The sequence below is a fragment of the Homalodisca vitripennis genome, chromosome X (genome assembly GCF_021130785.1).
Source record: "Homalodisca vitripennis isolate AUS2020 chromosome X, UT_GWSS_2.1, whole genome shotgun sequence".
NCBI lineage: Eukaryota > Metazoa > Arthropoda > Insecta > Hemiptera > Cicadellidae > Homalodisca > Homalodisca vitripennis.
Window position 1 is genome coordinate 61,803,555 of NC_060215.1, and position 16,401 is coordinate 61,819,955.

A 16,401-nucleotide genomic window follows, 5' to 3' on the forward strand; every position below is an offset into this window, starting at 1 on the left:
CTTTATTATTATTATTTTATATTATGATTATTAGGACTAACAAATGTTATGACATAAAAATATTCTTCAATTCTATTTGCCAGTACTCTTATGAAATATAGTAACTATACAAGAGATCATGTATTACATTTAAAATATCCTGATCAAACAAATGGAACAAGAAATATTATTTGTGTGGGGCAAAGCATTCATTCAGCTTTGTTCCTGAAAGAAGGCAACAAATACATAATTTCAAATCTTGGATTTCAGTTGAATTGAATCTGTAGCTTTTTATAAAAATCCTCTATACAGATATGAAAAATGGGTGATTCTAGTAATGGTTCCATAGTGCTCTTACAGTACTATGATTGTGTTACAATAGTGTTCTTAAAATACATCATGTAGTATTATGAAGTTTCCTAGTCTTTCATTTAATTTAAACTTTGTTTTAATTATGGTTTAATGATTCTTATTTATTTATGGAATTGATACATTGGTAAAGATTCTATCAAGAACTAGCTTCTTAGTTTGAGTTAATTTTATAGTTTCTAACTATTTTACAGATTTTTCAATGAACAATTCAGTTTCCTGAACTTGAGGATAGAATGTGCAATAGGATGCACATTTTTTATAAGATGATATCTGGAGCTATTTATCGGTCTTAAAAGGATGCCGCGCTTAAGTATCTTGAAGGGGGGGATACATATATAAAGAACTTTGGACTGGACAAGCATTTATCTGAGAAATGCTTTTTTTGTTTTTTTAAACTGTCTTTCTTGACTTCAGCAAAGAAGATTGTTGTGTTTTTTGATTTGTTAAAATTTACATATGTTTACTGATGTGTTTTAGAAAAGAAGAGAGCTATACAGTTTTTAAAATATGTTGAATTCACCAACAAGCTAAAGGGTGATTCAAAAAGAGCGCTGGTTTTGATATATCAAATTAAGAGATTTATTTTAATGAAAATCTGAAATCAAATACATAAATATGTTCATCTAACCTTCCAATTTCATGTATGAAAAATAATGTCATGCATGTGTCCTCTGCTACGCTGGCACGCAACAACTCTGACCATGAAATTAGCCATGACTGCACGACAAGTTTTCACTTCAATTTGGCCGACAACCCGTCGAATTTCCTCCTTCAACTCATTGATGGTTCGGGGTTTATTGGCATAAACTAATGACTCTAGATAACCCCAAAGATGAAAGTCACAAGGTGTTAAGTCACACGACCTTGGTGGCCATTGATGGTCGGAATTACGAGAAATGACGCGATCCTGAAAGCGGTCACGGAGCAACACATTTGTTTCACGGGCAACGTGGCAGGTGGCACCATCCTGCTGAAACCACAACTGGTCAATGTCTATGTTATCCAAATGAGGCCACAAAAACTCCCTAATCATCGTACGGTATTGGTCTCCATTCACTGTCACAGCTTGCCCTTCCTGGTCTTCAAAAAAATAAGGGCCGATGACGCAGCACCAAACTGTCACTCGTTGTGGATACATTTCCCTTTCGATAATCATGCGAGGGTTTTCTGAACCCCAGATACGGCAGTTCTGTTTATTAACAAATCCATTCAATTGGAAGTGTGCTTCATCACTGAAGATGATATTCATTGCAAAGTTTTCTTCCTCCTGTGAATTTCTCAATACCCAATCAACAAACTGTCATCTCTTCTGGTGATCTGCCACTTTCAATTGTTGCGTCAGCTGAATTTTATAGGGGTGACATTTGAGATCGTACCGAAGAATTTTCCATACAGAAGAACATTTTAATCCGAATTGTTGAGAACGGCGACATATTGATTTCGCTGGGCTAACAGCCACACTGTCACGAACCACCTCAATGTTCTGTTCAGTTCGGGCACAACAACGACGTCCAGAACTTTTGAGGTCGACTGTTGAACCCGTTTCTTGAAACTTTTTCATGAGTCTGCGAACTGTTGATTCATTTGGTGCTTCATTACGTCCTAGAGTACCGCGAAGTCGCCTAACAGTAGCCGCATAACTCTCTCCACTCTGATAAAACGTTTTCACTATTAACACTCGTTGCGCACAAGTAAACTTCTCCATGGTTAGACACAGAATGCACTAATGAGAGAAATATCAGCTGCGTCAACAATCAGAATGTAGTCAGAAATAGAATCAAGGTCAAACATTGTTGCCAACCGATAAAATAAAATTTACCGGTCTTTTCAAAACCGGCGCTCTTTTTGAATCATCCAATATATATTTTTATTTTTTAATTATGTATATAATATTTTCTAGTCTTTCTATTAGTTTTTACCAATATTTGTTAAATCTTATTATGTAAATAATGTTTAATAGTACAATCAATCTATTTCTTACAGTTGATAAAAGAACTTCTTTACTCTATGATACCCGAAAGTTTATAAGAGAGAACTACAGCAGTATTGAAGAAACAGTTGCTCTTGTCATTTCAATGTGCAATCTTAATTCCGTAAGTTTTTCATTTCTTAGTCTAATCTACTTGATATCACATAAGAATATTTGTAGTAAATTGAAAGGTTCAAGAGCAACCACCTTTGGAAGTGAATGGGTTATTGTACAATATTTACAGCCAAAAGTCAGTACAATACCAATTTGATGTACAGAAATATTTAGAGTGGTTTAATATCTGTTAATGTTTTTTGTAAACACAAACATTTCACAGTTATTTATTACATTTAAAACCACTACAATGCAAATATTAGCTTAAAAATTATGGACACATGTTGGATGTTATAAAAATATAATATAGATAGACTATTGGACATACTGAATATATTTATACCTTGTTAATAATTAATTTTGTATCAAAATACAAGTTAAAAATTCTGTTGAAGCTTAATTTTGACCATTGGTGATTTTATTGGATAATAAGATGCAAATATTGTGAGCAAATAAATATTGATTAACTGAGTATTTCCACGAACACTTCCCAACATGTTGTGTTACAAAAGACAAACTACATGTTGATACTAGAAATTTGATCCTTTCCTCAAGTGAATGAGTAACCTAATACAAAAAAAAACCAACTAGGTTAACACAGAAGTCATACCACAGCACAGTGGAATGACACTTAGAGAGTTGTATGCCAAGTCTAATACAAGTATCATAGAAACATGCACGTACTAAATATAAAAAATAATAAATAAACAACACAAGGAGGTGCATATATGGCTCAGATCAAGGTGATGTAATAGTCACTAGAAATGGCTAATAGCCGAAAAATAAGATGGCTGGTTATTAGTACATTCTAGTTTTATATTTCAAAAAGTATTTTTAACTGTTTTAATTTGTTTTTCTGTTAAATTTAATAGTGATATGTGTCAGTACCAATTGTCTGAAAGCGATGTAAAATTAAATTTGAAATAATAAATTATTGATTATTACCAGTGTTATAAAACCATGTATGGAACTTAAATAAAGATTATGTATAATTAACTTTGAACAGGATTGTATGATTAAAGAGTTATTAACTGTGTGAAATATTATAAATATATTGTGACTACATATTAGAATCCTATTTTGGAACACTCACATTTGAACAAAGGTTTGCATTTGAAACAAAGCCTAATCTACACGGCTAATTAATTAATTTTATGTTGACGTGAATCATATTTTTCTTTGTTTCAAATTGTATCCTGACTAAAATTCTACCCAAAGAAGAGTTACCGCATCAGTTCCAAGCAAGAGAGGCCTCTCTGTTTTGTTTTTAATCCGTAACTTTAAAGTTTAGTTACATATTATTGCAAATATTTAAAGCATATAAAGGCTATGGACATCATACAGTTCATCGTTATAGAGAAAGTAATTTATACCCAGTTAATTAATTTTTGTCTTACTATCCTTACTAGATTGTAAATTATTAAGACAAGATCTAGTTTTAGAATAAGATATGTGGTTCAAATTTGCCATCAGAGACACCCCTTGTGGTTAATTAGAACTGTAATTGTACAATATCCAGCAGCTGTGGTACAGTGCTTATATAAGTCAGCACATGTGTTGCAGTATTAGAAGATTTGATAAAATAATGTTGGACAGCATTATGCTAATGGGTTAGATGTCTCCTTATCATTCTTGGTCAATAAAGACTAGAGAATTCTGGTATGTCAATAAGGGATGATTCGGGGCTCAAAAACTATGAGAACCAACAATAAAAATTGTCAATAAACCAGTACAATCACACCACCACATATATGGTTTAAAGCTCACATTAAACTGTAGGTCCTTTTATTGTCCTGATAACTGGGATATTACAGTAATTAGTTGACCTGACTAAAGATTAGTTGATATTTTTATAGAAAAAATGCTATACACACCACCTGTATTTATTACATATTTTATTAGTACATTAATTCAAAGTGGTTGAAATAGCTCTTACTTTTCATTCAATAAAGTGTTTAAAATGGCTGATAGTGTATGAAACAGAAAAAAATAATGTATTGACATACATTTTCTGAACATTGTATTAAAACATCCTCTTTAGTTGTGTTGTTTTTGTATATGCTGTATCCAGGCAAAGTTCAATTTGTTCACTGTTTTTTTAAACGACAAAATAAAATTATGTAATGGCTCTTTGGTATCCTCAGGTGTTCCATAAGTCTCATGTTTCCACCAATTACATTTTAAATGGTTGAGAACTTGCAACTATCCCCTTTCAATACATAATAATGTAATTTAGGGATGTTTTTGATGGATTTGACAAAAAAGTTTATTAGTTAAATATTTATTCCTCCCAATAAATAGTATTTTGTAGGAGTGAGTAAAGATAATACCATCATATGGCAATTAATTTTAATATTCTTGAAGACAAATCCATACTAAATAGCATTGAACTGAAGTTAGAAATTTTTGACAGGATGGTCAGAAATAAGTTTTATTTGAGCCGTTGGTTTTGTTTCATCAAGGTTTTTAATTTGAGATCTCACTTAAAGGGTTGTTCTGTTAAAACATGTATAAGTTGCTTCCCACCTGATATTTTGAGGAGAGTGGATAGTTTGAAATCCATAAAGACATTATATTATTACATGAGAATATTATTACATATTTCGAAAAGAGATGTGAAACTCCCAATTGCTCAAAAGTTAAGGTGGATGGAACTTTTAGAACCTATACAATATTACTACTACTACTTTTTTTGAATATATGCAATTCATATGATAACCTTGAATTGTTTGTGTCTTAAACAGGAAGAGCTGCAACCAGAGTTCTCTGAAGTATTCAACAAGTTCATTCATATTGCTCGCTACCTCCCATACCATAGTGTTTCAGAGCTCTACAAAAAGTCCCAATCTCTCTGTGCCTCTGGGAAGTAAGTACAGTTACATTTTAGTACCTTTTTGCACAGAGATCTTTAATTTAAGTCTCCTGAAAAGTTAGGATTACAAATTTATGTCGATCCCACCACTAAAGCAGCAAAAATAATCGTTGGAAAACAAAACTGTTAATATTTAGAATAAGTGGTTAAAAGTACTATTATTGCTTTTATTATTTTATTTCAAAATATATTTTATCTTATTCCTTTATATCTGATACCTTTTCACTTATATATCAGCTAAGGTTTAAAATTCATCTCATTTCATCATACTGTTTAAAGTTCGAAGATTTTTCTTCAACTAAACTAACCCATCAATTTTCTAAATGAAATGTCAGAATCAGAACTTTATTTCCTATTTGGAACGTGCAAAAATTCACCAGGATTTGTCATATAGATAATAATTTTATAATAAAAGTCAACTTACATAATATAACAAAATATATAAATTAAATTAGAGAAAAGTCTATTTGAAGGGATTATGTCGACGGATGTTGCAGTGATAAGGCATGATGGAGCCCAGCCGAACATCTTTTCCCGACCTGTCAAAGCTGAGTATAGTTCTGTTCCTGCATTTCTTGTTGTTTATGTTTAGTCCATTAATATGAAACCAATTATTTACGCTTATTCAATCTTTTCTATGGGCGAATACAGTCTGGCAATCACACCCCGACTACTGCAGATGTGTCATCTGCAAACTGTATAACTTTACAGATGTTTTCTGCTAGCCCAATGTTATATGGAAGATCTGCCATATAAAAAAGGAACAGAATAGGTCCCTAATACTGAACCCCGTGGACATCCAACATTATTCTTCCACCAGAGCAAAAACCTATTTATCGTGTTCAATGCCTTTGACAGGTCACAAGAAGTGTTAAATGCATAGTAAATAGTCAATATTGAATGATTTAGTGTTATACAGAAAGCTATATTATTTTATGAATGATATTTTCAATTTGGAGGCTCTTATTGGACACATAGTTTATACAGTTTTGTATTTGGACTTTACAACAACTTAAACATTAATCTGAGATCTAATCGGTACAAGGTACAAATTGTGGGACGTTGGTGGATTAGTGCATGCTTACATCCCATTCACAGCACTTTGGATTTTACTTATCTGGTACATTTGTGTTATACGAGGTGAGAGAGCTTGTCATGAATCAATTGCGACTAGGCATGGATGGTACTCCGAATTATTGGTGTATACTTCTTTTATAACTAAACTGATCAGAAACTTGTTTTGTCGTAAAAAATAAATTAAAATAGCTCAAAATTTAAATTGAATTGCATTTTGGTGAATTAAACTAGAAGTTTTAACCATTAAACTAATGTTCATTTGATAAAACTTTATGATTCAGTTACCATGTAAAAAGTTTAAATTTGTGTTATAAATATTAATAACTGGAATATATTCTAATATTAAAAGATTTATACAATACTTCTGTTATCATATGCAATAATATATTTTTGATAAAATGGAAAGAAATATTCCATTCCTAACTGTTAAACACAAAGCGATAAAAATTTGTCATTTTAAATTTATTTATGTAGTATTTCAATGTATAATTTCTTCAGCCAGTAAACTGAATGATATAAATAAAAATAAAAATTGAATAGCATAAGTACTAAAAACAAAAAGTTTTGAGCTTAATCATTGTTTGTCTTGAGGTACAACTAACAAACTCCTAAATACTAAATTAACATAATTGAAAGAAAAAGTAGATTTCATATACAATGAAATCAAATTCTACAATCAGTAATACTTTTTAAGCAACATGGAAGTGCATTAACTCAAGAATATATGCACATTGCAGTAATACAAATCAGTATATGTGTGGTGATTTATATTCTTATAAAGTCTGTAAAAATATATTCTTTGAATACTTAATTAAAACTACTAACAATTTAGTTACTCTTTATCTATAATTAAAAACCCAATTAAATAATAAATTAGTTATAGGGTTTATAGTTTAACATGGACAGCAATTTAAAATATAACATGCTTCAAAATGAAAAATCTAACTCACTCTAAAGTTTACAATGAAAATTAATAAGTGTAATTTAAAAACGTCTGGGCTACTATTATTAAATGTATATGTTAAGAGAAATGCCTACCAAATTGGTACCAAATAGGTGTGAATAGGGTAATCAAATTTGCATTCATGCTATAAAATTTGACTGAGCATGGTAAGTTAATGCATGCAATAAATCGTCTAGCCATCTTAAATCAATTTTTTCACAGCCAAAGTTTACTTCTGAATTCAGATAAAACTAGCTTCGGGCTTTCATTACTTTTTTTATATAGAAACAAAATGGCTCTGAATTTAATTTTAGTTCATAGTAAGTAATTCTAAGTACAAACTATGAAACTTTCAGGCTTATTTGATGAAATCCTGAATGAGGAATAACATACTCAAATGGTTACAAAAAAGGTTTTATCAGGTTTCTATGCTTTGCTTTTGGCTTTTTAATGCATTAGCAAATCTCTAATATAATAATGTGCTAATACTGCACGTGCACGTGCACACGCACACACACACACACACACACACACACACACACACACACACCCACATACAGCTGTGGGTTAATTTGTAGAGGATTGTTACAACACTTAAAACGAATGAGTCATGAGCTCTAGCCAACGCGATTTGGTACCAGAGTGTCGAAGCTCTTGAAAAAGGCGAGAGCATTCAAAATTTTGCGGTATTCCTTGTTGGTAGTCCAGGGTCACGTAACTGTCAGAAGTCTGTAAGAGTTAAATGTCTCCTTATCCAAAATCCCACTCATTCCCTTAAGGGTCTCCTCTCAGTCCCCCCTCCCAATAAGAAGAGGAGGTTGTGGCAGTTCGCCACTGCTCCAGTACAGGTAAGAGTCGGAAGCAGCCGTATATGGTCGTGTTATCTGGCTAACTGTACAAGCTGATAAGCCACCATGGCTGTGAGCAAGGGTCAGTTGAGTAGGTCCTTGACGGAGGAGACTTGTACTGACTATCTACGTGTACTGACTACCGACGTGTACTGACTACTGACGTGTACTGACTACCGACATGTACTGACTACCGACGTGTACTGACTACCGACGTGTACACACAGAGGTTATCCTCGAAGAAAGGATTGTCTGAGTACACTTAAAATGTATTAATATTTTAGTATTCGTAACTGTAGATATGTTCCTTATCATGTTTTAAGTTCAGGGCATGTTCGGAGGGGATTTGGGGGCTTGACCGGGTTGTTTCTAAAAGGTCTTAATTCTTATACCCACAGCAGCCAGAGTTACACTATACTTTAACCCATTAGTGCCCAGGAACTTTTTTTTCTCAGATTTAGATTTTTCTTTAATATTGTAACAAATTAGTCCTATAAACACCAAATATATGTGTATTAGGCTCAGTATATACTTAAATGCTATATTATGAGGTGCCAACAAATGTGGGCACTGGGCATACATGGGTAGGGTCAAAGTTATTAAGCAATTGTTAAAAAATACAGAGTTAGTGGTTTAGGTTAGGTAAATAACCACTACAATTGTATCATATATTCTGTTTATTTTATTACAAAATATATAAAAACCATTAAGGATTAAGAAAAATTAAAAAATGTTACAAATGGCAGGACTATTTACATACATGTTGTCAAGTTCAGGAGTGAAAGTTTTCAAAGCATTTTATATGACATCCAACAAGACACTGTTTACACTTTTTCCATGTGTTCTTTCTACAGAGGCCACATCGTATTTGTGTCGGGTTAGTTTCCAGGACATGAAGACTGTTGGAAAGCCGCACACTTTCTTCAACCCGTTCTTTTCCAGTGACAGACACACGGGAAGCTCTCTGACGTTGTGGGGTATATTTCTGGAAGTATGTCTGCACAATATGTCTTATAAAGGACAGTAGGTCTTTGGGATCTTCTCTTCCTTTTGGGGTGAGCCTGTATAATTGCCAAGCATTATTCATTGTAGCATTTAAAAGGTACGCTAGAAGTGCCCAATACCATTTCCGATTTCTAATGCCAATTCTATAGGTTGATATATTCTGGTCAAGTTGATCAACCCCACCCATGTAAGTGTTGTAATTTATGATACAGGCAGGCTGTTGAACATCAACTTGACGCTTTGCCACACGACACCATCTCTTGGCCTTACCCATGGGCTGTACGCCACATCTTGTTGAAGCAACAGTTACAACATTGTTGTCATTATACCTTACCAAGGTGATACCTGTTTTTTGTTCAGTAAGTTGATCGTATGAACCTCGTGATTCCTTTTTCAAAACAGTTGCTTCCTTGAGTGGGGCATTTTCAACTCGGTTAGCCTTTATTGTGCCTGTAGCATCGTGCCCCTTTTCTGACAAATAATCTAGTAGTTTTAAAGAGGTAAAAAAGTTATCCATATAAATACTGTATGTCTTGTTTTGAGGCAGCTCACTAAGGATATCTATTACAACTGAACCACCCACTCCAATTTCAGGGATGGTGTTACCTGTTTTCTTACCTTGGTATGGTTCAGCCTGAATCAAATACCCCAGGCGGGTACATACACACCAAACTTTGTACCCAAACCGTATAGGTTTCCCGTGTATATGCTGTTTAGCACCATGTCGTCCAAAGTATGGAACCATTGATTCGTCGATGCTTATATTTGCATCGCCAGGGTAAGCTTGAAGCCATCGTTCATTCAACATATTCCACAAAGGACGTATTTTGGCAAATTTATCTGAGACATCTAAATTTGCATTATCACAGACATGAAAATATCGAAGAATCTCTTCAAACTTGTTTCTGCTCATAGCTTTTGACACAGTGTCATGATGAGTGTCCGGAGATAATTCCCAGTACATCCTCTTCCGTGGTACAATACAATATCCACTCAGAAACAATATTGCCATGAATATGCGCATTTCTTCTATTGAAACATTAAAAGATTCATTACCACTTTGCAAGGCATAAATATTAGTACTCTCAACAACATGTTCGATAATCTCATTAGTTAAAAGTTTTTCAAACATTTCTGTTGGAGTGAAATCTTTTTCGAGCCACGAAGGCCTTTCAAATTCCCTCTCAGGCTTATTAGGAATGTCAACATTATTCCATGTTCTTTGTTTATCTGTTTTTGTCTTTTTTCTTGCATTTGACTTGTGGGAACTCGGTTTTGTTTTAATTTTTCTTTTCAAACTTGGGAGCGACTGAGATGGAAGGTATTGTGATTGATTTATATTGTTCACTTGTAAAGATTGAGAAGTGCTTGGTTCTGTAGGTATGTATTGTCTTTGTAAAGAGTCTGATTGTACCGATTTAAATGTAGACACAGTTGCTTTCGGAATTACAGTTATAGGTAATGAAGACTCGCCGCTTAGATTGTTATCAACTATGTCTTGTTCTGTACATACATCTACTTGTACAATACCATCATTTGTGAACTGTTTTGCCTTTAACTCTGCGGCTCCATGCAGTTGATTTCCTGTGAAGTGAGTGAAGTCGGTGTCGCCATCGTCACCGCTATCCTCATCACTCAATAGAGGGTTTTCAGGCGGTTGAATAAAAACATCAGCCTCCAGAAAGTCGACTTCATCGAATAAGGCAGTGACTTCTTCAACGTTTAACCTGTAAAGGAGCAAAAATATTACATATCAACCATAAATTTATATCATGCAAAACAATAGTCTTGAATTCAAAGAACTCAAAACCCACTGATCAATCTTAGTTTTACGTATTAAAAAAAATAAATGAATCACATTTTTACAGTTACATAGGCCTCTATTTTTACTACCCAGTGAATCATAATTTTACCAGTTTGATTCATGTTATATACCATTAAATATTAATAAAACACCACCAGCATATATGCCCAGTGCCAACATATGTTGGCAGATTGATGAAAAAATACCCCTACTCTCTTGTGCCCACTGCCAACAAAAGTGGACAGTTCACTTTAACTACAAATTATTCTTACAATTATTTGAATTTAAGGGCTAAACTATAAAAACATATTAGTTTAAGTCTATGTAAAAGCAAACATAACATTATGATTTTATAAGATTGTATTTGAAATATTATAGTATTACTTACCAGTTGTTTTGATCCATTGAGGTTAGAATACACAACAAAACAGAGCTGTCATTTGTAAACAACTGCCAACTACAGTACACCAGGTGCTTTAGTGAGTGCAGAGTGGCCAACCAGACATATTCCAGCACCAAATTTCCCTCGATAAATTTTTAGTGTATTGTGACGTATTTTAAAATGCAGCGCCCACAAAAGTGGGCACTGGGCACTAATGGGTTAATTATGTTAGATCCTCATTATAGTTAACTAAATTATCATTAAAGCTGGATGGGGAACGGTTGAATCATGGTCAACACCTCTGGGGATATTTACATAATTGGTAAATTATCAGACCCTCCAACCACTTTACAGTCATAAATCGTGGCTTTTTCATAATAGATCCCATCACCATATAGATTCTAATAGATTATACACTTCTTTACATTCAGTAGAGAAACTCCTGGATTAATTTACTCTTATCCCATGGATTAGTAATTTAGTGTTAATGTTCTTTCAACATACTTCTGTTTTCGTAATTTTTTTGTGTTCATACTCTATAAATTTAGAACTAATTAAGCCCAATTTCAACTTAAATATAGGTGAATTCAAAACCAATACATTAGAAATTAACTACCTCATAAGCATAATATACCATTTTCAGAACTACTAGTATTAAATACAATGCTGGTAAATATGATTTGTATACAAACAAAATTTTCCAGAAAACATGTGATGGACAGTCTTCCTCATCTAAGAAGTTCTGCATCTATCGAGGTCATGAAAGATATAATTATGTCTGAGGATCTACCTGAGACCACCATCAGCCAGTTTTTAATTGCAATGTCTCTGTACAACAGGTAATTAATTAATAGACTGTCATTTTAATGAGATATGTAACTATATAATAGAATTATGATTTGTAATTTTCATACAAATGTCAGTCAAGCAAAATGGGAATGAAGAAGAATAAACATCAAGGTAAATTAAGTGGGAATGGTATCAGGAAATGGAAGACAGTAAAAGGACATATGTCTGGGGGTTTACCCCCGAAGTCCCACAGATATCCCTGACTACAAACTAAATTCCTTGTTGATCAGTACCTTTACCCAACATTAGTAAATAAATTAATCCTCTCTTATTTCATTGTTTTGACCTCTACCTGGTCTCCTTGTGAGACCCTGCCACCCTCTGTACTGACGTACTCAAGTGTCAAATTGATTTTGCAACAGTTACTTACTTATTGCTTGTACAATTTAGAATTGAAAAAATACACTTTTTATGTTATGCATTGTGCATTATCTTTTTTATGTTATGTTTTTATGCATAAGGATATAAACATAATTTCTGAAACTAGTTGTGATTCACAGACCAGAAGCAGAAACAATAAAAGCAGTCACACCTTTGGTGCTTAATCGACCACCAGATATCAAGACTTACTTGGCCGTGTCATCTTTGATCCACTCCTATTGCAAACTGTGGTCTGACTGTGAGGCTGATGAGAATGTTCAGAGTATAGTGGGGCACCTGGAGCACTGGATTCAGAAGCACCTTTTCCCTGAAGACCAATTAGAAATGGTAAGTCACAGGATAGTTCATCATCAAAGCACTAGTAATGTCCATAATTACTAATTACGTTGTATTACCATCTTGCCACATATAGTTATATTGTGAATACAGTCAAACATACTACCTTTTTCATAATTATAACAACATGAAATTAGTTTTTTTGTTGTTTAATATTATATTGAATACTTTGGTTCTATACAGATATTAAATCCGGAAGTTATTATTTATTTTTTGCTTTTTTACACATAAACAATGTTCTAGACTGACTTAAAAGTGAACAAGAGAGTTCCTAATTTATTATTATTGTGCATATTTATTATTCATGCATAAAAGTTTTACGATATACAGAGTAACAGGCAGTCACCTGCAGATACAACTAGACAAAGCTATTTACTAACAAATTGTTAAGAGTGCACGTTATCTGCTGGCAATGCATTTCAGACAATGTTTACGATATAACATGGGGATAAAGTATAAAACTGTTATAAATAGAACTCATCCTAAATTCATAAATATCTCACTTTAGAAACTTAGATTTTAGTATCTTAATGCTTATGGGTTGTTAAAAATATGATTATCTGATAAAAATAATATAATTTATATTCAATATACAGTTTATTATGTGAAAATATGAATCGTATTTCTAACTGTCCATTAGCATCGAGGCACTCAAATCTAAGTTTCTGAAGTGAAAACATTTATAGATTTAAGACAAGTTCCTATTTATAACACATTTTCAAATTTTTTGCTACTTGTTGAAAGCCTTAGATGTGTGGGCGGTAGCTAATTTGGGTTCCCTTTTCACTGAAGACAATCATACAAACACAACGATAGATACAACTAATCTATCATTAGTGTATAGATAATTTTGATTGTTTTATATTTATTTGAAGTTTAAGTTCAGTTGTGCGTGTGTGTGTGTGTGTGTGTGTGTTGTTGTTGTTGTTGTATGTTGTTTTCCATGTCAAACCCGAGAACATGTATACATTATGCCAGGAGAACTGATACATATAACGTAGCTATGGTGGGAAGGGTTGATTCAATGTCCATATTCTCCCTTTGTGAGCCAACTCTATCTGATTGTACCCACTTGTTTCTTGTTACTTGATCACATAAAAAGTAACTTTATTATCTGTCCTACTGAGTCATAATTTTGGAAGTTAAAAATGTAAAGGATTCTAAACATCTATTTTTTAATGGTTCTCTTCAGCTTGTGATACTAAAAATTGTTGACATAGATGACATGTTAATAGATTTTTTTGTATTTCTTGTGCTGAAATATTATTACATTTAGACTTATGGATTTTATAAGTACCTTAAAAGAAATCATCCAAAAAGTGGTTTTTTGTTGAAGAATTATATTGTATATTATTTTGTTTTTCAAAACAATCATTGATATATGTGGAAAGATAAATTAAGTAAAAACATTTTAAGTATTGAAGTATATTTTATTAAACTATAGTTTCTATAGTAAACTATAACTTTAAAGCATCCAAAATAAATGTGGGTATGTCCAGTTTATTCATGTATTTCTATGGATTCTTAACAACTCACATTGCTGGGCAAGAATTATTTTAAAACTTGAGAGTACCACACTGTCTCATAATTTCATTTTTGAAATTGTAAGCTTGGTTTATTTTGTGTTTCATATGAGATGACTATTTCTAAATCTTTACTGTTCCAATGTGGTTGTCATTTTTAATGTTCACTTTTATTTAATGGGGATCAATCTGGTTTCCCTTGGATGTACGCCTAAGTTTAGATTTGTTTGTAATGTAAAAAATGTGTAGACACTCTTACACTTTTATCATTATAAATAAAATAGATTATACATTACGTAGTTTCTCTCATAATTTACAGACTATAGGAGCTCTAAAAGCATTGGGAAATGCAGGAGTAAAAACATCTAGCTTGGTCACCAGTCTTCAGAAAGTGATTGTTAAAAGAGATTTACCTGTTGAACTCAGAATTGCTGCAATAAGTGCTCATAGGTTAGTAAGATAATAACTATTAGCATGTAAGTATGAGAGAAAGAGATCTACACCTTCAGGTGGGTAGGTGCTGAGCTGTCAAAATGTTTAACTGAATATATAACTCGTATTGAATGAATGCATTTAGAGTTTTATTTTGTTCAAACCATATTTATTTTACTTTACCGAACCAAACCATAAAAAAGTTTTCTCTTATTGTATGACAGATCAATCAAAAGTTAAAGATCAATTTTGTGAGTTTTTACTTTGTGATTTATTTACGTACTGTTACAAGTTCTGTAGAGTTCAAAACAAGCAATAATAATTGAGAGAAAGGACAAAGCTTGGGTTTGATTGAATGTTCCATAAACACATTTAATGTTTACATAAAACTGCAACAGACATACTGTTGTCTGAAGGATCTATTAATAAAAATTAAGTTAATCACATTATAATTGTGTAACTAATTATTGTGAATTAACAATATAAACTTTGTTATATCGGCACAATGTATTACTTTTTACTAATTTATCTCCTGTAGTGTAGGATAAAATACTATGATCATCCAAATAATCAAATTTGTATTTTCATTGGGAATATGTACAGTATTTCACGACCCAATGTAAAAAATTCACTTTAAAAATAATTTAGAAATAGCTTTAGCATGTTTAGGGCGGACCGATTTTAGAATGCTGGTGTGGTTAAAGGGCACAGATATATAATTTTGACTTATGAAATATTACGTTTATTACGAGGGGTATTAGAAAAATAAGGTTCCCATGATTTTTAAAAATAGACAGCTCTATATTTCTACTTAGTGTTATACATCAATTTAAAACTTAACTGTTAAGCTATTTATCCACATAATCACCGTTTCTGTCCAAACACTTTTGTAGACGATGCTCCAACTTTTCTATCCCCATGTTGTAGAATTCTGCCGCCAATCTTTTGAGGAATCGAGTAACCTCTTCCTTGACTTCATCATTGGTACTGAAGCGTTGGCCACCCAAGTGTTCCTTTAATTTTGGGAATAAGTGATAATCACTTGGGGCTAGGTCTGGGCTGTAGGGGGGATGGGGCACAATAATCCAGGAAAATTTGTCAGCAGTTCTTGAGTTTGACGTGAGACATGATGTCGAGTGTTTTCATGAAGAAGCCTCACACCACTGGACAATCATCCTCCCCGGCGGTTCTGGATCGCGCGTCTCAGTTTTCTTAATGTGTCGGAATATCTGTCAGAGTTTACTGTTGTTCCATGAGGCGAAAATTCGATCAAAAGCATGCCCTTACTGTCCCAAAAGACGGTTGTCATGACAGGCCGTCCACTTTGGTTTTCATCATGAATTTCCATGCGGCCTTCACTAAATTCTCTACACCTTTTCCGAACGTGTTGAACAGATTATGAAGTTTTCCCCATAAACTTCGAATAACTGACGATGAATTTCAATAGGTGAAATCTGTTTTGCAATTAAAAAACGTATCACAGCACGAATTTCGAATCTGGCGGTAACAACGATA

At 33.0% G+C, this 16,401-nt stretch overlaps 2 protein-coding genes across 2 annotated transcripts in view; one reads left to right on the forward strand and one right to left on the reverse strand.

Moving 5' to 3' along the window:
• The window catches only part of LOC124369463, a 215,147-nt gene that overhangs the window by 26,910 nt on the left and 171,836 nt on the right, over positions 1-16,401 (forward strand). The window contains 5 exon segments of the mRNA XM_046827471.1: positions 2,335-2,444; positions 5,179-5,300; positions 12,070-12,204; positions 12,715-12,922; positions 14,774-14,904. Of these exon segments, the coding sequence (XP_046683427.1) occupies positions 2,335-2,444; positions 5,179-5,300; positions 12,070-12,204; positions 12,715-12,922; positions 14,774-14,904 (706 nt within the window).
• On the reverse strand, positions 8,604-10,744 carry LOC124369061 (piggyBac transposable element-derived protein 3-like). Its single transcript, XM_046826770.1, has one exon. It carries the CDS (start codon positions 10,309-10,311, stop codon positions 8,947-8,949), a length of 1,365 nt encoding a protein of 454 aa, XP_046682726.1. The 5' UTR covers positions 10,312-10,744; the 3' UTR covers positions 8,604-8,946.